General features: G+C 39.7%; 1 protein-coding gene across 3 annotated transcripts in view; it reads left to right on the forward strand.

Annotated features, from left to right (window-relative positions):
* atg7 (ATG7 autophagy related 7 homolog (S. cerevisiae)) overlaps positions 1-21,240 on the forward strand; it is an 87,625-nt gene continuing 66,385 nt past the window's right edge. The window contains exons 1-12 of one of the 3 annotated variants that reach the window (XM_015959077.3): positions 1-128; positions 2,340-2,539; positions 2,671-2,725; positions 5,586-5,703; positions 5,829-5,906; positions 6,015-6,131; positions 7,914-8,060; positions 8,214-8,302; positions 10,369-10,490; positions 13,140-13,230; positions 13,333-13,477; positions 16,548-16,706. In XM_015959077.3, coding sequence (XP_015814563.3) covers positions 2,365-2,539; positions 2,671-2,725; positions 5,586-5,703; positions 5,829-5,906; positions 6,015-6,131; positions 7,914-8,060; positions 8,214-8,302; positions 10,369-10,490; positions 13,140-13,230; positions 13,333-13,477; positions 16,548-16,706 — 1,296 coding nt within the window. In that variant the 5' untranslated portion in view covers positions 1-128; positions 2,340-2,364. Of the gene's footprint in view, positions 129-245; positions 381-455; positions 677-2,339; positions 2,540-2,670; positions 2,726-5,585; positions 5,704-5,828; positions 5,907-6,014; positions 6,132-7,913; positions 8,061-8,213; positions 8,303-10,368; positions 10,491-13,139; positions 13,231-13,332; positions 13,478-16,547; positions 16,707-21,240 lie in introns of those variants that run through there. The other 2 variants (XM_015959076.3, XM_015959075.3) reach the window with 2 other exon arrangements.

Genomic DNA, 21,240 nt, shown 5'->3' on the forward strand with positions numbered 1-21,240 from the left:
AGACCCAGGGGCTCTGGCTGAAGTGTGGGAGTGCAAAAGTCATACAGGTAAAGGCTTGAAAACAAACAGTAGAACGTTCACCTAAATACTGAAACGAATGGGAAACAACAGCGGCGATCCCAGTACAGGTGTGTTGTAAAGACTATTTATTAAGCAACTGTATTATTATTTTACCTCTGCACTATTCTTTTTTTTTTTTTTTTACCGAGCTGCGTTTTTACAGACCCTCCCTAACCCACTAGCGCATGTGAATTCACGACTTTCCTCTTACGAGGTTGACAGGAAAAACCGAAACCGAAGACTTGTGAGTCCTGTCTAGCATTTTTACAATACCACAGAAGACCCGTTCAACCACTAGTGTATTACGTATGAAACTCATGGTAAGTGTATATTTAGTAGCTTCCTCCAGCAGCGGCAGCACGCCGCTGGATCCGTTTGGCCATCCGAAATGAAAAGAAACGGGACGTACAGGTTTCTATCGGTTTTCTCCTGCTTCGTGGTTTGCGCGTTTTTGTTTGTGTTTTGGTTTTTTGTGTTTTACTCGTTGATTCACGCTCCGTAAAACTCAGAAGCAGCCACAGTAGCTAGCTGACGGAGCTACTTACCCACAGTGCACCGCGCTGTTGACTAGTTCTGCGGTCACATGATCAACTAAACCTGGAAGTCACATCTGAGGGTGAGTGCACAAAGCCTTTTAGCAGTTTAGCATATTAGTATGAGTGTCAGCGGCAAAGTTTACCAGTATTATTGCGTGTCTGTTATTTCTGCGTGTTTTTATTTTATTTTAATTGTTTTGGTCTTTGGAGAGGTTCATTTCGGTATTTTACGAACGTTTAAGCTGAGTTACATTTGCTTCTGCTTTCACTGAAATGATATAAAAATGAATATTCTGTGTTTGAAATGGAATAGCAAAAACCGACAATACAATATCAATCTTTATCCATCAGCTTTTCTTGTTTTTAATCTTTTTTCACTTGACTTTCAATAAATTAAGCCCTGTGGATGTTAGAATCATACGCTTATGAACTAAAATGACAGTTTAAAGGGAAAGATCACATGGTTAAATTTAGAGTTTAATCTAGAGTAAGCTAATTTGGCTATGATGTTTTGAACATGATGTACTAGGCCACCTTATTGCTGCTAAAACTGTTCTAACCAGACAGGGTGTTGTATCAAAAAGTGTCACATCATCAAAAATAAGTTTCTCCTCTAGCTTGCCTCATAAAATTGCAAAAGGATATGATCTTGACCTGTTTTTTTGTTTTGTCCATTTTAGCAGACCAAAATGATTCTAATGGCTGAATACCAATAATTAGTATTTTATTCTTTTGTGTTTATCAGGAAAATAAAATGTGTCAGATGCATATACCTGACTACTACCTGTAGTCATCTCATCCTGCCATTTTTTATTTTTGTTTTTCTAAGCTACTAGTTGCATATTAATAATTCAAATTTAAATTCAAAAATACTTTATTAATCCCAGAGGGAAATTGATTGGGAATATTGGGAATAAACCCCCTATGACTGGACGAGTAGGGAAACCGTCTTATGACTACATCCTAAATGGTAAAACAAAAGAACACCTGGGGATGCCGTGAGGTTTCATGCATCAGAATATTAACATTAGATCCAATTGCCACCATGGTGTTTAGGCTGGGTGCTTACTTGAAGTGAAGAAGAAAAAAACATCAGTGCTAAAATATTTACTGTGCACCTGAATTACACAATATCTGTTCAATCTGAAGGCTAAAGTATCTTTAATATGAAGCTATTCCAATTATTTTGTTAAACTTGTAAAAAACATCTCCCAAATTTTTCTGTAGTATGTTTTTCTGGTACCATGTCTTCTCAGCTCTATTAATTCATCTTTCATACAACAGACCGATATGTGTTTGAGGCATGAAAGAAAAATACTTCTGCAGTTAACCAGAGTATCTTATTGGCTATGATCAGGCATTAGAAATAAATTATTAATTTGAAAACTGACAGACTGAACTGAATAGGATCATTGTTATGAAGTGTTTTGTTTTATTGTTTTATTTCACAAGGGACCATTATAAACCTGGCAGCTGAAAGAACTGTTACGTAGGTGGTAGTCTCTCAGGATCTTCCTCTAATTGTAGGGCTCGTATCGTCATGTTAAACCATGGTTTTATAAAACTAATGCCATGCTGCTGGGCTCGTGTGGCAGCTCTGTTCGGAATAGTGAATGTAAGTTTGAATCTGAATGAAAAGTGCACTTGTAAAGTGCTTTTGTGTGCCAAGGTTAAAAAAATTACATAAAAACAACCCATTCATGTGTTTGCTTGTAAAGCCTTTACTTCGGCTTTATTTCCCAGTTTGTAGAATTGGATCAGTGACGCTATGATGGCGTCTGACAGCACTGAAGCATCATCTTCCACTTCAGACCTCAAGCTGCAGTTTGCACCCTTCAGCAGCTCTCTGGAGGCAGGGTTCTGGCACCAACTCACTCAGAAGAAACTCAGTGACTACAGATTGGATGAAAGCCCCAAATGTATCAAAGGATACTATTACAACGGTGAGGAGAGTGGTCTGATGATGTCACCAGGCTGATGTCTGCCATGAGCTGCTTCCACATATGGACTTCAAAAGATAGACCTTGGTTTCTGAGTTGAATTAAAAAGATTTGTCCATGTTTCTGTCTGATAGGTGATCCAGACAGTTTACCAACCCGTCTGACTTTGGAGTTCAGTGCATTTGATGCGTGAGTATGATGAAATGTGTCATGTTGAAAAAGATATGTTTAAGGCATTCTTTAAATGCACAAAATGCTGTTATACCACTTGGGCAAGTGAACATGTAATTTCAGCTATTTTAACGAGGAAACATTATGCAAAACCCGCCTTTTGCATTTTTATTATGCTGCCTTGTGGGCTTTACTGTCCCTTTAAAGAGTCCAAATGTGAAAAGCCTGTCCATCTGTTTTCCCGTTAGTGTTTAGTTCTAGGAATTATGTGCCTCAAAACAAGCTATTTCAAATAGTCCCTGTTTGTGATGTCACAAACGGGGAAAGTAGGTTAGAACCACCTCTCATGTGCGAGCGAGAGCTGCTGCTGGAGGAGCTGGGGCTCTACTCCAAGCTACTTCCAGATATTGGAGCTTCTCAGCTTATAGCTGCATGAGCAGGGATGGATGGGCGTGGCCAGCTACATCTAATTTATTTATTCATTTATTTATTTATTTGTCTGTTGGTTTGTCTATCCACCTACCTGCCTACCTCAGTTATAACAACATGAACACCACACCAAACATTTTTATGAACTTATACACTCAAAAAGCATCTGAATCCCAATCATCCTATCAACGACAATTATTATTTCATCTATCCTTCATATATTGTGCAGTAGAAATTTCGTTGTACCATTTTTTAAAACTTTTTCTTGCTGCTACTCTCTTTGAGTTCATTACTGAGGCCATCCCACAAACACCGCCTACCTTTAAGAGTAGGACAAACAAGAGACTGCTTGAACCTCATGATTTGTATGTTCATCCTCTCTCCTTAAAACATTTTTAGCAGAGGGTGTGGTGGTGCTTTATTTTAAACATGAACTAAACTGTTCTAAATATAACCAGATCTTCAAATTTCAGTATTTTGGATTTGAAGAACAGTGTAGTCTAGGGTTGTAAGAAAGTATCAGTACACAGAAATATTGCAATATTTCATGTTATGATACTGAATCAATATTTAAAAGCAGCGTATCATTTTGTTTATTGAGAGTTTACGTGTAAACATTAATGAATGTGCTGTAGTTCTAATTCCGACTGCTGGGTGGCAGCAATTTTTTATCGCCTTTATTCTGACGGAGCAATGAGATGTCTTTAGCCTAAACTTCAAGTGAGACACCTTTTGTCAGCTCTCTGTGATAAACATTAGAATCAGTATGCAACTGTTGCATACCTACAGGTCATTTGCACTGTACTTAAATTGGCAGCACATTATTATTCTAGCAGGAAGGAGTCGCTCTAAGGCACGGATGTCTCAGCCAGCTTGTGTTTTTCCTGAAAGAGGGAACGAGTGCCACATTTTCTAGCTCTTGAGCCCGCACCTGCAGAGTTTTCTCTCCTCCTTCCACCTCTGTGCCTCTCCTCTCCAGTAACAGCTGAAGCCCCACAACAGTCATTCCAGGGATTTTAGGGGATCCGTTAAATGTTTTGAAAGCAACTTATTAAGTCTACTTTACTCTTTCTAGGCTTTTAAAAAATTATTCACCCTATACTTTCATGTTGAAATGAGCTTCAATATAATGAAGCTCCAGACTGTATATGTATTTAAAGAACGTTTGAAGACATATTTCTATTCCCTGGCCTTCCCGGCTGAGAGTGTTTAACCCTTGTGCTTTCCTGTTTTTTATTTATTTTTTACTAGTTTTTATTTGTTTTATCTATTTTGGTGATGTATTGTCTTGTACAGCACTTTGGTTGGCGTTGGCGCCGTTTAAATGTGCTTTATAAATAAAGGTTGATGATGATGATGATGATGATGATGATAATTTGGTATTGAACAATCAATTTTGTCAGCACAGATCTGAATTTCACAGTCGGAAACATTAACTTATTATTTAGTGGATGTGTACGAAAGCACATGGTTCCTCTTTTAGATGGCCCCAAGGGCTGTTGGGAACACATATCCTGACAAGGTTTAATGACATATTTCAGGTTGAAGCTTTTGCAAAACAGACTAACAAAACAAAGGCTTGTGAGTCTATAATTTATGATCTCAAGTACAGGCGAAGCTCTAAAAATGAGAATATGGTGAAAAAAGTTATTTTATTTAATAATTTAACTCAGACTGAGAGACCATCTAAAGGCTCCAGAACCCTTTGTAGATGTTTTGGATTCATTAGCTGATTAGAGAGTAACACTTTGAGCTTATTGAACCTTTTCACAGTATTCTAATTGTCTGAGACTTTGTAAGCTACAATCTTCACAATTATAACAAATAAAGACTGAAATATTTGGCTTTGCATGAAATGATTTTCTCTCATATATTAGGTTCACCTTTTAAGCTAAATTACTGACAAAAATTAACTTTTGCACCATATTCTAATTTATGCAAGAAGTAAGGCAAAAAAATTGCTCCTAAATTTGCATAACAGGAGAGACAGACTTAAACAGAGATGCTGCCCACCCCCTCTTGTCTCTTTATGGAACACCCCTCTGTACACACCAAGCAGATCGAGAGGGAAGCTGAAATTGAATACGGAGGGAGAAAAAGCTGCAGGTGGTGGAGGAAGCTGGTGTTTAAATCTCAGACTGGGAGCCTGGAACAAATCAGCTTCATGAAACAATCAACACACTCATAAACACTCAATCACTGTCAGATATTCATGCAATAATTCAAACTCACCTGTGTGCCATCACGGCACAGCAGGGTAAAGAGAGGGGCTGAGAGATCCAAGCTTAACACAGAAGGTGGAAACACAAGTTGTTTGTGCAAACCTACTGTTAATGATGGATTCAGTGGTTATTTATGCAGCATGTTGGAATTGCTGTTATTGATTTTCTTGTCATGAAATAACTAATGCCATTACTTTCTAATTAAACCTGATGTTCTCCATAACTAGTGATGGTCCAACTCCCGCTCGCTGCTGTCCCGCTCCTGGAACGCTGTACAACACCAACACTCTTGATGCCTTTAAGGCCACTGATAAGAAGGCTCTGCTGGAGAAAGAAGCCAAAGAGGTAAAGAACGTCCACGGGGAGTGTTTATACACACAAATATGTATTTTAATAACCTCACAAGGTAGAAGACTATCTGTGGAGAAGAATATTTAACAACTGAGGCTTCCTCTATTTTTGCTGTGTAGATATGGGATGCTATACAGTCTGGAGCTGCGCTAAAGAAACCGTCTATCCTTAGCAAATTTATTCTGCTGACCTTTGCAGTATGTATAAATATATGATACACATCTCTCATTTCCATGTTTATAAGTTGACTAGTTTTCTTTAGCATTTTTACCACTTTTTAAATCCTTTTGACCACCTATGTGTAGGACCTGAAGAAGTACCATTTCTACTATTGGTTCTGCTTCCCGGCACTTTGTTTCCCGGAGGGGATAAAGATCATCCGGCCGCCCGTCAATCTAGAGAACGTTTTCTCTGCAGTGCAGGTTCATGTTTTATACATTTTACCCCTCGACCATAATTGATGTTTTTAATTGGACACTTTGGAGATGCTTTTGACACATTTTCTTCTCATTCAAACTTAAACTTGAATTTCAAAATATCCACGACTTGCCCCAAACTCAGAAGCATGTAGTGGAATATTAAAAGCTAATGCTGAAGGGTGTGATGTCTGAGTGGGATCCTCCAGGTAGCTAACCATTGAAGGGCGGGAATTTAGAGCGAATACGATCATGTAAAGTATGTTTACTTTATATTTCAGTTTTGAGTTTAGACCCGTCTTATTACCATGTTTATATATATATACTTTTAAATTATTTTGTACCTTAAACTGGCAGTGTGTGCGAAAGGTGTGTGTGCGCATGTGTGTGTGAGCGAGAGTGTGTGCGTGACATCTAGTTTAGCCTTGTTATTGTATTTTACTTATATTTTCCTACTTCTTAAGTGAGCTGTCTTTAGTGATGCAAAGTGAACTCCGTTGTACACCTGTGCAATGACAATAAAAGGATCTTGAATATTGAATCACCTCTCTTAAGGCGAAAGACCACTGAGAAACCTAATATTTGTTCTTTTTGTAATGCGATCGGTCATTCTGAGTTTTACATTCATGCCAAACGTGAAAATAGCCTTCATCTCTGCTTCCTGCATTATCCGCGATAGGAAACAGACAGGGAAAAGATCAGGTCAGGAAAAGCCACTCAGATCTACGTCACACCTAAAATGAGCATTCATAAAGTCACCCATCTTGGCTCGTGACAGGGAAGGCTGTTGTTGGTTTAGTGTCCAGGAGGGAGCAGAGTGTGCCTTGGCTAAGCTAACTGTTAGCATTAGCAACTCCACAGCATGGCAGAACTCCTTCAAATTTGCAATATTCTTTGAAAAACATCAATGTTTCATTTTTTTATATCCAAGAAAGAGGCATGAACGAAGGCAGCAGAGTCGTGTTGCTGTTAGCTAATCGCAGGCGATGCATTTGCATATCATGAATATAGTAAGACTCCAAATCCTGCTTTTTTTGGGTTAACCCTAACCCTTTCACTCGTAGTAGAGACCACAGCAGGTTTATTTAAAAACCGAGTGGTTTCCAACTTTAATCATTACAGAAAGTTTTACTGTGATTCAGTTTCTTGTTACTCAGATCAGCCTAAATAAATAATGTAGTTATTGAAATCTCACTATATAAAAAAAAATGTGGACATCAGCATCAGCATCAGGTAAATAGATGCTCCTCTGAGGTTGTTCCATTTCATGCTTGAAGGAAGGAGGGTGAATAGTTCATTGACTGGGACTATCATCTGTTTTACCAAGACATGAGAAACTAAGTTTTTACTTTCTACTTTAAAATAATTTTGATGAAAGATTTTTTTTCTTTCTTTTTTTTTTCTTTTTTTAGACAAATGTGAGAGAACCACTTAATTACATTTTTTTTAATCACCGCAATAAATGTATAAGCATGATTGATGTCAAGTTGTTGTTATTGTTGTTAGCCTCAAGGGCAACATGCCGATTATCATTTGTAAGTCGCTTTGGACAAAAGCGTCTGCCAAATACATAAACATAAACATGTCAGAGCGTTGTTTAGAGGCATGACAAAATGTTTTCCAAATGTGCCGTTGCAGCTTTAACTCCCAAATGAAACACATTCTGTAAATTAAGGATGTTTAAAGAGAGCCTGTTATTGACGTTATTGCTAATCATGGCGTACTGGTGATGTTTGACAGAATGCAGCACCTGCTGTGACAAACGCTACATAATTACTTCTGTTTCAGATCGCAGCCCTGCAGGAAGCCTACGATGGATTGTGTATTAAAAGAAGGACAACAGTAGCTCCTTACTTCATAATGAAATACACAGAGGACACAGTTGACTTGGCCCTGCTCGAGGACTGGGAGACATTTTTCACAGATACTAAAAAGGTACTAAGACTGTTTCCACGATACAAAATCAACATTTAGCTTGTTTGTTTAAAAATGGGCTGTAGGTTCTGTGATAAACCATCAAAATAACAAATAATTATTTCATCTTTCTATAATTTTAGATACACACCCTGTTTTTGTTTTCTCTGCCAGGTTACTGTAGGCGTCTATGATCCGTGTACTCTGTCCCAGCATCCCGGCTGGCCTCTGAGAAATCTGCTGGTCCTTCTGGCGAAGCAGTGGTGAGTTTTCCCTCAGAGACGAGAGGAGAAGTCGTGTTCTTGAGCTGTAGTTTCTAAACACCACATTTCATAAACACGCTGGATTTGATGAATTCATTTAGCATGATTTTAAGCTCCAACTTGGTTTTATTCATGCACAGATAGACAAGAGTTATCTGCTTGATTAATTTACAGACTTCAGTTTTTCCTGCCAACTCTGACGGGAAATAAAGTTAAGCTGCAGGAATTTCACTGCCAAAAACCCACCGCAGCTCTGTTCTTAAGCTGGCTTACTCGAGCTGTTACAGAATCAGTAAGCTTACACTTTCTGTTTTGGACATTTTTAAAAGATTTACACAGAAAATATTTGCGCACACCTGTGGGCAGTTGGTGCAAGATGTTGGATGCTTTACAACCAGGAGTCCTGGGCAGAGCATGTTCAAATATTTACACAGAGGTTAAGAACAGATGGCAGCTTTAGTCGCTTTAGTTAGCTGTTTTAATTCATGACATTTGTTTTATGAAGTTGCTATGTTCAGCACTTTGGTGCAGGCTCGATCATAAAAGTGCCATATAAATAACGCTGATGATGATGAAGATGACAGGCTAAAAGGTCTCTGCTGAGTCCTTTGAACTTTTTTACTATAGAAAAACAGATCTACCGAAGCCAAATTCCTTGTAAATGCAATTTTACTTGGCCAATAAATCTGAAATCTGAATCTGAACAGGAACTAACGATACGGTTTGAATTGCAGAAACAAAATGAATGGTTGAAGGGGTGTTTGTGTAAAGTATGGATGAAAAAAACAATTAAGTTTAAAGGTGTTGATCAATACATCTGCAGTGGGCTCTAGTAGGAATGAATGCCTTGTAGGTCATACTCTGAGGAAAAACAGCACCAGTGCGTTAGTTTCAGGAACTAGAAGTGAGCCAGATCAGAGCTGAGCTTCAGATGGCAGGATTTGGGGTCTTATTTCCTGATATTTGGACATCACGCCTCTGATTGGCTAACAGCAAAGTTACTCTTCCACTGACTCTGTTCGCTCTGCAACATGGATGTTTTATCTAAAGCTAACAGTTAGCTTCTACTAGCCGAGGCGTTCTCTGTTGTTTCCTGGATGCTAAACCAACAACAGCCTTTCTGTTGTGGCTTTGCAACAGATAGGTGTAGGAGACTATTTTCATGTTCAGCCTGCATGAAAAACTCACATTGAGCTTTCTTTTGAAGAGTGCTTGAGAGTATGTTTCTACAGTTTTAAATAGAGTAGTGTGTAACACTCATTTACTTTATTTTCCTATTTTTACCGACCTCTCAGAAAGCTTTTATACTGCAAGTCACATTCACCCATCCATACACCCTCAGGGGCAGTGTGGGCGTTGTGTTTTGCTCAAGGACACTTTGACACATGGTGGATATGCTGGAACTGAACTGAGATTCTCCTGATTGACTTAACCAAAGAGACAGATTCTTATGCAAGAGTTTAAGCTATATCAGAAATATAGCTTATTTTGCACAAGCAGCTCAGTTGGTCATTTTTTCTGACTTTTATACTCGATCATGCATTTCAAATAGACTTTTATTGCCTTAAGTCAGAATTCCCATCCTGACTTATTTAGCAATAGCGTTGTGTCGTAGCTGTGACTCATCAGTGATACAGTTTTACTTTCTGTATTTTACAAGGAGAAGCAGTTGTGTAACACAAACTCCCACCAGTTTGATGCATGACTAGTTTAAACACTCCAGTCTAAACACAAACTGGCTGGAATTCAAACGTATCCGCGATGTTCCACTTAGCCTCTTGGATGGGATTTTATTGTGTAATCTGTTGTCTTTTTATGACCATATTAGGACATAATGATGGTTAAATATTTTACTGTAAACACTTATTTTGCAATCTGCGTGGGAGCTGTTGCACATGTTTCTTTACTTTCACAAAATTTAGTTTTAAACATTTTTTTCCCCAGAGTGTGAACTTTCTGATATCTGTGTGCAATGTGTTGTTTTCAGTGTTTTCTGTGTGTGTGTGTGTGTGTGTGTGTGTGTGTGTGTGTGTGTGTGTGTGTGTGTGTGTGTGTGTGTGTGTTAGGGGCTCTAAACTGGACCTAGTGGAGGTGCTGTGTTTTAGGGACAGAACTCTGCAGGGAAGCCGCTCCATTCACCACAGTCTCATCTTCCAAATCAAGCTTCCTGAACTCTCCAGCAACTCCGGTAATCTCCGATTCTTCGTGTTTGCGTGCCGATACGTTCGTCTTGGCGTGTCCCCTCATTTGGACCCATTCACCTGATTGCGTGTAGTGTGCGGTGTGCGTATAGTGTGTGTTGCCACTAAGATGAACAGAATTTTGGCTTGCTTTCCACTGAGACGATCTGCCTCCTTTTAATCTCGCAAAGCTTCTGTGTTATTCTTTTATCCATCAAACTTGCAATGAGAACAATTTAAATGTTAATAGCGGCCTGGGAAAAGAGGCTGCTCGCTGATCAGTAAAGGTTTTTGTTGAGTTTAGATGAGATTTATTTGTTTTCTTCAGTCTTCCCTGTCAGCACATCATAGATTAATTAAGTGATGGTGAATGTACAGTGGTGTGAAAAACTATTTGCCCCCTTCCTGATTTCTTATTCTTTTGCATGTTTGTCACAAAATGTTTCTGATTATCAAACACATTTAACCATTAGTCAAAGATAACACAAGTAAACACAAAATGCAGTTTTGAAATTATAGTTATTATTTAGGTAGAGAACAAAATCCAAACCTACATTGCCCTGTGTGAAAAAGTAATTGCCCCCTGAACCTAATAACTGGTTTGGCCTCCCTTAGCAGCAATAACTGCAATCAATGTTTGCGATAGCTTGCTACGAGTCTTTTACAGCGCTTTGGAGGAATTTTGGCCCACTCATCTTTACAGAATTGTTGGAATTCAGATTTATTTGCGGGTTTTCTAGCATGAACCGCCTTTTTAAGGTCATGCCATAGCATCTTGATAGGATTCAGGTCAGGACACTCCAAAGTGTTCATTTTGTTGTTCTTCAGCCAGTCAGAGGTGGATTTGCTGGTGTGTTTTGGGCCATTGTCCTGCTGCAGCACCCAAGATCGCTTCAGCTTTAGTTGACGAACAGATGGCCGGACATTCTCCTTCAGGATGTTTTGGTAGAGAGTAGAATTCATGGTTCCATTTATCACAGCAAGCCTTCCAGTTCCTGAAGCAGCAAACCAACCCCAGACCATCACACTACCACCACCATATTTTACTGTTGGTATGATGTTCTTTGTCTGAAATGCTGTGTTACTTCTACGCCAGATGTAACGGGACATTTGCCTTCCAAAAAGTTCAACTTTTGTCTCATCAGTCCACAAGATATTTCCCCAAAAGTCTTTGCAATCATTGAGATGCTTCTTAGCAAAATTGAGACGAGCCCTAATGTTGTTTTTGCTTAACAGTGGTTTGCATCTTGGAAATCTGCCATGCAGGCCTTTTTTGCCCAGTCTCTTTCTTATGGTGGAGTCGTGAACACTGACCTTAACTGAGGCAAGTGAGGCCTGCAGTTCTTTAGAAGTTGCCCTGGGGTCTTTTGTGACCTCTTGGATGAGTTGTCTCTGCGCTCTTGGGGTAATTTTGGTCAGCCGCCCACTCCTGGGAAGGTTCGCCACTGTTCCATGTTGTTGCCATTTGTGGATAATGGCTCTCACTGTGGTTCGCTGGAGTCCCAAAGCTTTAGAAATGGCTTTATAACCTTTACCAGACTGATAGATCTCAGTTACTTTTGTTCTCATTTGTTCTTGAATTTCTTTGGATCTTGGCATGATGTCTAGCTTTTGAGGTGCTTTTGGTCTACTTCTCTGTGCCAGGCAACTCACATTTAAGTGATTTCTTGATTGAAACAGGTGTGGCAGTAATCAGGCTTGGGGGTGGCTACAGAAATTGAACTCAGGTGTGAAACACCACAGGTGGGTTATTTTTTAACAAGGGGGGCAATTACTTTTTCACACGGGGCAATGTAGGTTTGGATTTTGTTCTCTCCCTAAATAATAAAATCCATCATTTCAAAACTGCATTTTGTGTTTACTTGTGTTGTCTTTGACTAATGGTTAAATGCGTTTGATGATCAGAAACATTTTGTGTGACAAACATGCAAAAGAATAAGAAATCAGGAAGGGGGCAAACAGTTTTTCACACCACTGTATTCATGCAGTAAAATGTATTGTAGCTTTTCTGTTTACGTAGGCATGTTTCCTGCTGTTTGGAAGGGGATTTACTAGTCCATCTTGGCCTGATGCTTAAAATGAATGAGGCTCAACTTTGCCATCATTTAAATCTTAAAAAAAAACTGTATATAAGTCAGTAAAGTTATTTCATGGAATAATTCTTACAAATCTTAATCTAAGTCCAAATAGAGAATAAATGTTAGTTAATTTGCTTTTTCAGCATCATGTTTGTATTTGTATTTCAACAATAAAAATTAATGTTGATGTATAATTTCTTTTTAGTTTGAAATGGAAAAGAAAAATAAATGAAGTGGTTTTCTCGCATTTGTCCAAAAACCTCAGCCAATAACGCGGCTCGGCCCGTAACCAACGATTGGACCATTTGGTTGTCGGTCCGCTGCATTTTCACCTTTCCCTGGGTCCTCCATTAATTACACACTCACATATTTAGCAACAGAACACCACTGGTGTAAGATGTGGTTCCCCACATCAGTGGTTTAGCTGATGGGAGGGGTGAGAGTACTATAACTATTTATATTTAAAAGCTAGCTTGTTTTGTAGATTTTCCATTGCAGTTTTACTCAAATTGTTTTGCTGACTCTGTGGTGGCAGAATCAGACCATTTTTTGTCATACAATATTTTTGTTTTATTTTAGTGTGTCCTAAAAGTGTAGGCTGGGAGAAAAACCCAAAGGGGGCTATGGGACCAAGGATGGTCAACCTGAGTGAATGCATGGACCCTAAAAGGTAACATCTAAAGCATGAATGTGTGTGAAATTGACTTCACTGGTTTAGATCGGCTGCAGAAGATATTTAAATGTAGAATTTGTCTCTGTTTGGCGTTTTCAGGCTAGCAGAATCATCGGTCGACCTGAACCTTAAACTAATGAGATGGAGGCTGGTTCCTTCGTTGGAGCTGGAGAAAGTCGTCAACACAAAGTGTCTTCTTTTGGGCGCCGGCACCCTTGGCTGCAATGTGGCAAGAACTCTGATGGTGTGTTTGGTAAAACAGAAAACACTCCTCCATTATAAGTATTCACAATAAAACGTGTTTCTTGGCCCAACGTCTCCAAGTCTTTTAGGCTGTTTTCTAAGAAAAATTAGTTATTCTTAGAATGAGTTCAAACTTGCAGGATTGGTCACCTTCTAATTGATCACGCCCACACGATTAGGGCCTTGACTTTGATTGACAGCTGCTGTTTCAGTAAAGGCGGAGCCAAAGGAAAGTGGGTTTAGTCTTACAACCCACTTTCCCTACTTTGCTGTTCTACTGCAACATTCAGTAAGCCAACTTGAGTGTTGCTTCTGCAATGAAATCTATTCAAATGCTGCAACACAAAAGCAAAGTAAGTGAAGTAGGGGGTTGTTAGACAAATCCATTGATCAGCATCCCTTACACAAGCACCTTCAGCTGCTGCAGCAAGAATACGGTACCCTGACTCCATCTATCTGTAACAACAGCTGCCAATCAAAGTTGAGGCTCTTATCAAGTGGGCGTGATCCGACTGAGTCGTGTGAGTCAGTGAATTTCTGGATATTTGCCTCTAAAATGTCAAAAGTCAAAATGATTTAAGCCAACAGAATTTCACTTTGAAAAATAAGCAAGAATGTGAACCTGCTTCAGCACTCATGAAGTAGACCGTCTTGTGTGGGTAGGGTTCGGCATTGTTTGATTTTGAATGATTCCGGTTCCAATTCCAATTCCCCGTTTCGATTCCATTTCCTATCGATTCCCTATTCCGATTCTTTCAAGACATGACATGTTTTAAATGAGCTAGCTAACCACAGGTCCTACTTGATGAAATAATCTTAACTTCAACATGAATTTTAACTCTATGAACAATAACATCACCTTCACTTAGACAAAAACATGTTTTGGAGAAAAAAAGAAAAAGACTTGCAGAACAACCAGTGTGTTTGTTTCTCACCACAACCAAAGTCTGGTAGAAGCCTCTGGGATGAGAGGCTAAATGTCTCCAACATATCCAGAAACGTCCAGCTGTTTTCAGCTAAAACTCTCAGGATGATCATGTCCAGGATGACTGAGAACTACACCTCCATGCTGCAGCAGCATTCAGACAGGACAGAAAGTGAAACCTAAATGTAGCTGCTGTCAGTAACAATCTAACAGATTTTAAACATTAAAACTCTCAACAGAAATAGTTCAGAAAGGAAATTAAAATGTTCACAACTTTGTGTGTGATTTATTATTATTATTATTATCATTTTTATTATTATTATTTTTTTTTTTTTTTTGTGGCAGAAGCTGGTGTGGTCCACCACAGAGAAGCTTCTCTAGCATGACTTTAATTATTCTACAAGTTATTGTTCAGCCCTCTGATGCTCACGCTCACACACACACACACACACACACACACACACACACACACAAGTGTTGGTGAGCAGCTGAGTCTGACTGCTGACGCTCCGTTTGTGTTTTTATTTCTGCAGTAAGACAAACTCACCTCACACTGTCCAGAGTTTGTTCTTTAACCCTTTAGGCCCTAGGCCTTTTTTCTTTGAGCCCTGGCGCCTCCCAATTGGTGGCCTTTGGAGTTTTGTGTCCCAAGTGTCAGTGACTGTTTGCATTCCCCGAGCACAGCTACAGCTACAATCAAAGCAGTTTGGATTGTAAACAAAGCAATTTTTGGTTTTTGATACATTAAGATAAAATAATACTTGAACTTTATTTTACAAGAGCTGCCCTTTGTGAAAGTGCTGACAGGATGGAGGTTGTGAGTTCAAATTCCATTTAGGAAATTTAGTCAGTTGTTTTAGTTATTCAGGGGTTCCTCAACTAAATTTGTTCAATTTTTTTTTCCCAGCAGACATCACTGAAGGTCAGATGCTCTTCTAAAATAAAGTTCAAATATCACTGTGTCTTAATTTATTACAATTTGAAATGGCATTGTTTCCCATCTGGGCTGTTTGATTGTGGTTTTAGTTATGTTTGGAGTCCCTAATATCTACAGTTGTAGATGTTTGGGACATGAAACTTTAGAGGCCCCCAATTGGGGGGCGTTAGGGTTAAACAGGTTAAAGCTTCTATTAAATCCACCGTGTTGATGTATTTTAACAAGTTTCCTCTACGCTGCAGGAGTTAAAGTTTCCGTTAGTTTGGCAGACGCGTTTGTTTGTATTGGGGTGGTGGTGGTGGTGGGGGGGGGGGGGGGGGGGGTCTTGTGCTGCACACAGATAGCTGGTGTGATCAGCTCTGAAAAGCGTTGATCACAATTTGCAGATCACGTTTATTTTTCACGGAGATCGGCCGCGGATTCCTCTTCCAGTTGGCATCCTAGGAACCGAAACTAGGAATCGAAATAAAAAAACTTTGAACGATTCCGGGAAAAACTAACAGTTGGTCCCAGTTCCAGTCAATGCCCAACGCTATGTGTGGGACGTCATTTTTGTGCATTTGGCTGCTTAGTTCACCACTAACGAGTCTCTGAATTTAAACACAATAAGTGGTATTGATTACCAGCACCAATTAAATGGATTATTTGCTTGGTATTTAGTTTTATTCTTGTACACCTTTTGGCATAAATAGAGTTCCATATGAAACGCTGACAGCAGCCTTGACAAAAGGACTCTTATTTGGGTGGTATTGATCTACTCCAGGGTTTTTGTCACAGGCCTGTTCCATGAGTTAATAATTCTGTTCAAGCATGGTTAAAAAAAGCTATGTCTGACTTTCATTGGTTGACTTTCATAGGATTTTTAATTTGTTGTTACTTTTGTCACATTCAAGTTATTTCTGTGACCATTGTGGGCTTTTCTATCATTGACCGAAGGGTACCAACACTTTTGGCCACGTCTGTAAGCACTAAAAAGGTTTATTGACAGTCTGGACACCTTTAAAAAGCAGCTAAAGACCCTGTTATTTAGGGTGGCTTTCACATAAACTTTTGTGTTTTATCATCCATTTGTTGTATGATGGTTTTGTTTTGGTTCTTTATCTTTGTGCTTGTTCTCTTTGTGATAAGTGATATATGGGGAAAGAACTTTACTTGTTTACTTATAAAATTAAAAAGAGATTGAAGGAATGTTTGTTTATTGTTTTCCAGGGATGGGGGGTGAGACACATCACATTTGTTGACAATGCAAAGATCTCATACTCCAATCCAGTTCGGCAGCCGCTCTACGAGTTTGAGGACTGCCTCGGAGGAGGAAAGTCGAAAGCCACAGCAGCTGTTGATCGACTTACCAAAATCTTCCCTGGTGTGGTGAGTTTTATACGCTATCATGTCTGAACCAGGAAGCCATTTCTTGTAATCTTTGTCTTCCTATAACATACTTTTAAATCCTTAAGTTCAGAACTTCCCGGTTTGCTTTCTAACTGATCTGCAGGAACTTCTCAAGATGCATGAACGGGACTGATAGGATGTTTTTAAATGGTCACATCTCAGAGGCAATGGCCAAATTGTGAAGAAAATTAGAAACTGTGCTATCTGCATTTTAATGCTGCCAGTTTCATTACTTTTCTAATTAATGAGCGGGCTCTTTGAGAAAGATTTTTGTGTCAGATTAGCAAATGAAAAAGCAGCCAATCACTGAGAGCAGGGCTCAGATATGGTATCTTAGAGCTCGTCCATTATTAGGCCACTTGGAATTGCAATGGCCAAATGCGTATTTTAAATTTCAGTTGTGTGTGGAAACCTATTTGCATGTCACATGCTAATGATGGCATACTTTACTGTTTTTTAATTGGACTCTGAAAAGACAAGTAGTACACTGCTGCTGGTTATCTGGTTTGATTTCTGATTTCTGAGATTGTAAATCTCTAACCTTTATTTAGCCTATAGATCTTCCAGGTGTATTTTGCATTATTATTTGTTATAAGTGCACTCTTGTTATTTCATGTAAATGAAGGTCAGTAAATTCTGATTGTTACTTTTTCTGCAGACTTCAGATACAGATGTAAAAATGTGTGCCAGCCGTCTCAAATTAGTTAATCAAAGTCTTCTCAGTTTGTTCTGAAGTTGCAGAGTTATTTTTTTCTCGTAATTTTTTTACTTTTCTAAATTTAAAGGTGCACTGTTCGTTCTTAGAAAACCTGTTTAAGCAAGTTCCATTTTGATAAAAATAAATAAAAAACTAAAAGGTCCAACCCTTCTCCTCAGGCTGCTCCCTAGGAGCACAGAATCTGATGGTTACAGATAATGGTACAACAAAGCCTTGTGACACACACGCACGCACACACACACACGCACGCACACGCACACACACACACACACACACACACACTGCTGCAGGGGCTGCATGGTGGCGCAGTGGTTAGCACTGTTGCCTCGCGGCACGAAGGTTGCAGGTTCGAAACTCGGCTGCGGCCTTTCTGCGTGGAGTTGCGTGTTCTCCCCATGCATGCGTGGGTTTCCTCCGGTTACTCCGGTTTCCCCCACAGATCACAACATGCCCTATAGGTTATAAATTGTAAGTCGCTTTGGATAAAAGCGTCTGCTAAATGAATAAACATAACATAACATAACACACACACACACACACACACACACACACACACACATACACACACACACACACACACACACACACACACACACACACACACACACACACACACACACACACACACACACATCTCTGTATCCTTGTGTGGACCCTCCATTGACATTCATTCATTTTTGGGACTCCACTATGTCCAATCCTAACCATAACCAATGCTGTTCTGTTCCTAACCCTAATCTAAACCAACAGTTAAGTCACACCATACATTTAAAACCACATTTTTGGGTATTTTCTCATTGTGTGATCTAGTCAAAATGTCCACACACTACAGGTAAAAAGTTCTAATTTGGCCACTTAACTCATTCACTGCCAATGACAACTAGTCGTCATTTGCATTGTTTTCCTGTGTGGGCATCGGAACGAGCTCCCACACCGTGAGAACAAACATCTCAGCTCTAAAGCCGATCTTCATCTGTGTGCGTCACACGTCACCTGATCAGGAAGCAGAAAATTCATGTGTGAGGAGATGTTTTGGGCCGCTGCTGTAAAAAAGGTTAGGCGCAAGCTGGAAAAGCTTCTGCCGATCACGATTCGACAAAGGATTATGAAAGATCGGATTATGCTCGAAACACGCAGATTCTTCCTGATGTAAGAGGTGATTCTACTCTTTTTGGTAGTTTTGGCGTTGACATCATCATAGAGCACAATGTTCTGTGACTCTTAAAAAAAAACTGTGAAAATGCTGAAAACCGCTGGCAGCGAAGGGCTTTACTCAACCACCGGCACAAACCCAGCTGCAGTTTTGATAACTTTAAAGTACTATTGAACCTAAAATATTGAAATAAATAGCGTACTTACCCATTTTTTATGAATTTAAGTGTCACAGAACAGGACGGCAGGTCTGATCACGTATAAACAATAGTCATTTCCCGCTTTCTGTTCTCTAGTCCTGCGTGATGTGACTATTGTGGGACTTTCCAAGAAGCGCTCAGCGGCGCGTCCTGTGTGACCATGTGACATCTCAAAATCTCCGGTGTGACATGGCGCGTCCGCCTCCGGTGTGCCCCAGGCTTAAGATTGTAGGTTTCAGAAGGAATGCATTTTTTTTTAAAATCATTTAAGGTCATTTCATTGATTGGTTGCTATCATCAGGAGCATTTTCAAGTAATATGGCAAAAAATGTTCCTACAAAAAATATCAGACGGTACCTTTAAATCTTGATTTGTGAGTTTGTGTGGCAACACGAGTCTAAAGGTTTAATTGTAAAAGATCTGATTTGTTGTTGATTTTCCTGTTAAAATCAGTCACTAAGTCCTTTTTAATTTCCCCTTTGAATCTGGATTGAAAATAAAAAGCACAACACCTGTTTCACAATGGATGGATGGCCCAGTGCTGTTATTAGAAGTGCAGCTGCATTCATCCATACATTATCTCTGTTGTTGCTATCAATGTCTCTGAGCCCCTGCTGTTTCTTTTTCCTGGCTTTTTTCTCCAAACACAGGAGCATCAGGTGCAGGAAGCATCGAGGGGCAGTAATTGAAGTGAGAGAATGTGGATCAAAATAGGTCTTAATGTTGAAAAGGTCAACAGGTTTCATATTTTGTGTGGGGACGAATAAAGTCACATGCCATTTCCTGGGTTTGCTGGTTTGTGTTGGCACCAACGTTTTTCTTTTCCGCTCTAAAATGTGGTCGATGTTCTACAGGTGCTGGCCAGTAAATTAGAATATCATCAAAAGGTTGAAAATATTTCAGTAATTCCATTCAAAACGTGAAACTTGTACATTATATTCATGCAATGCACACAGACCAATGTATTTCCAATGTTCATTACATTTAAATTTGATATTCATAAGTGACAACTAATGAAAACTCCAAATTTGGTATCTCAAAAAATTAGAATATTCTGAAAAGGCTGAATATAGAAGACACCTGCTGCCACTCTAATCAGCTGATTTACTCAAAACACCTGCAAAGGCCTTTAAAAGGTCCCTCAGTCTTGTTTTGAAGGCACCACAATCATGGGGAAGACTTCTGACTTAACAGCTGTCCAAAAGACAATCATTGACACCTTGCACAAGGAGGGCAAGACACAAAAGGTGATTGCTAAAGAAGCTGGCTGTTCGCAGAGCTCTGTGTCCAAGCACATTAACAGACAGGCGAAGGGACGGAAAAAATGTGGTAGAAAAAAGTGTACAAGCTCTTGGGATAACCGCACCCTGCAGAGAATTGTGACGACAAACCCATTCAAAAATGTGGGGGAGATCCACAAAGAGTGGACTGCAGCTGGAGTCAGCGCTTCAAGAACCACCACGAGGAGACTCATGAAAGACATGGGATTCAGGTGTCGCATTCCGTGTGTCAAGCCACTCTTGAACATGAAACAGCGCAAGAAGCGTCTCGCCTGGGCCAAGGACAAAAAGGACTGGACTGATGCTGAGTGGTCCAAAGTTTTGTTTTCTGATGAAAGCAAGTTCTGCATTTCCTTTGGAAATCAAGGACCCAGAGTCTGGAGGAAGAGCGGAGAAGCACAGAATCCACGTTGCATGAGGTCCAGTGTAAAGTTTCCACCGTCAGTGATGGTGTGGGGTGCCATGTCATCTGCCGGTGTTGGCCCACTCTGTTTCCTGAGGTCCAGGGTCAATGCAGCCGTCTACCAGGAAGTTTTAGAGCACTTCATGCTTCCTGCTGCTGACCAACTTTATGGGGATGCAGACTTCACCTTTCAACAGGACTTGGCACCTGCACACAGTGCCAAAACCACCAGCACCTGGTTCAAGGACCATGGTATCCCTGTCCTTGATTGGCCAGCAAACTCGCCTGACCTTAACCCCATAGAAAATCTATGGGGTATTGTGAAGCGGAGGATGCAATACGCTAGACCCAACAATGCAGAGGAGCTGAAGACGACTATCAGAGCAACCTGGGCTCTCATAACACCTGAGCAGTGCCACAGACTGATCGAGTCCATGCCACGCCGCATTACTGCAGTTATTGAGGCAAAAGGAGCCCCGACTAAGTATTGAGTGCTATACATGCACATTCTTTTCATGTTCATTCTTTTCAGTTGGCCAACATTAGAGAAACAAACATTTTTTCATTGGCCTTTAGAATATTCTAATTTTCTGAGATACCAGATTTGATGTTTTCATTGGTTGTCACCTATAAATATCAAAATTAAACGTAATAAACATCGGAAATACATTGGTCTGTGTGCATTGCATGAATATAATGTACAAGTTTCACGTTTTGAATGGAATTACTGAAATATTTTCAACCTTTTGATGATATTCTA

The sequence above is a fragment of the Nothobranchius furzeri genome, chromosome 3 (genome assembly GCF_043380555.1).
Source record: "Nothobranchius furzeri strain GRZ-AD chromosome 3, NfurGRZ-RIMD1, whole genome shotgun sequence".
Taxonomy (NCBI): domain Eukaryota; kingdom Metazoa; phylum Chordata; class Actinopteri; order Cyprinodontiformes; family Nothobranchiidae; genus Nothobranchius; species Nothobranchius furzeri.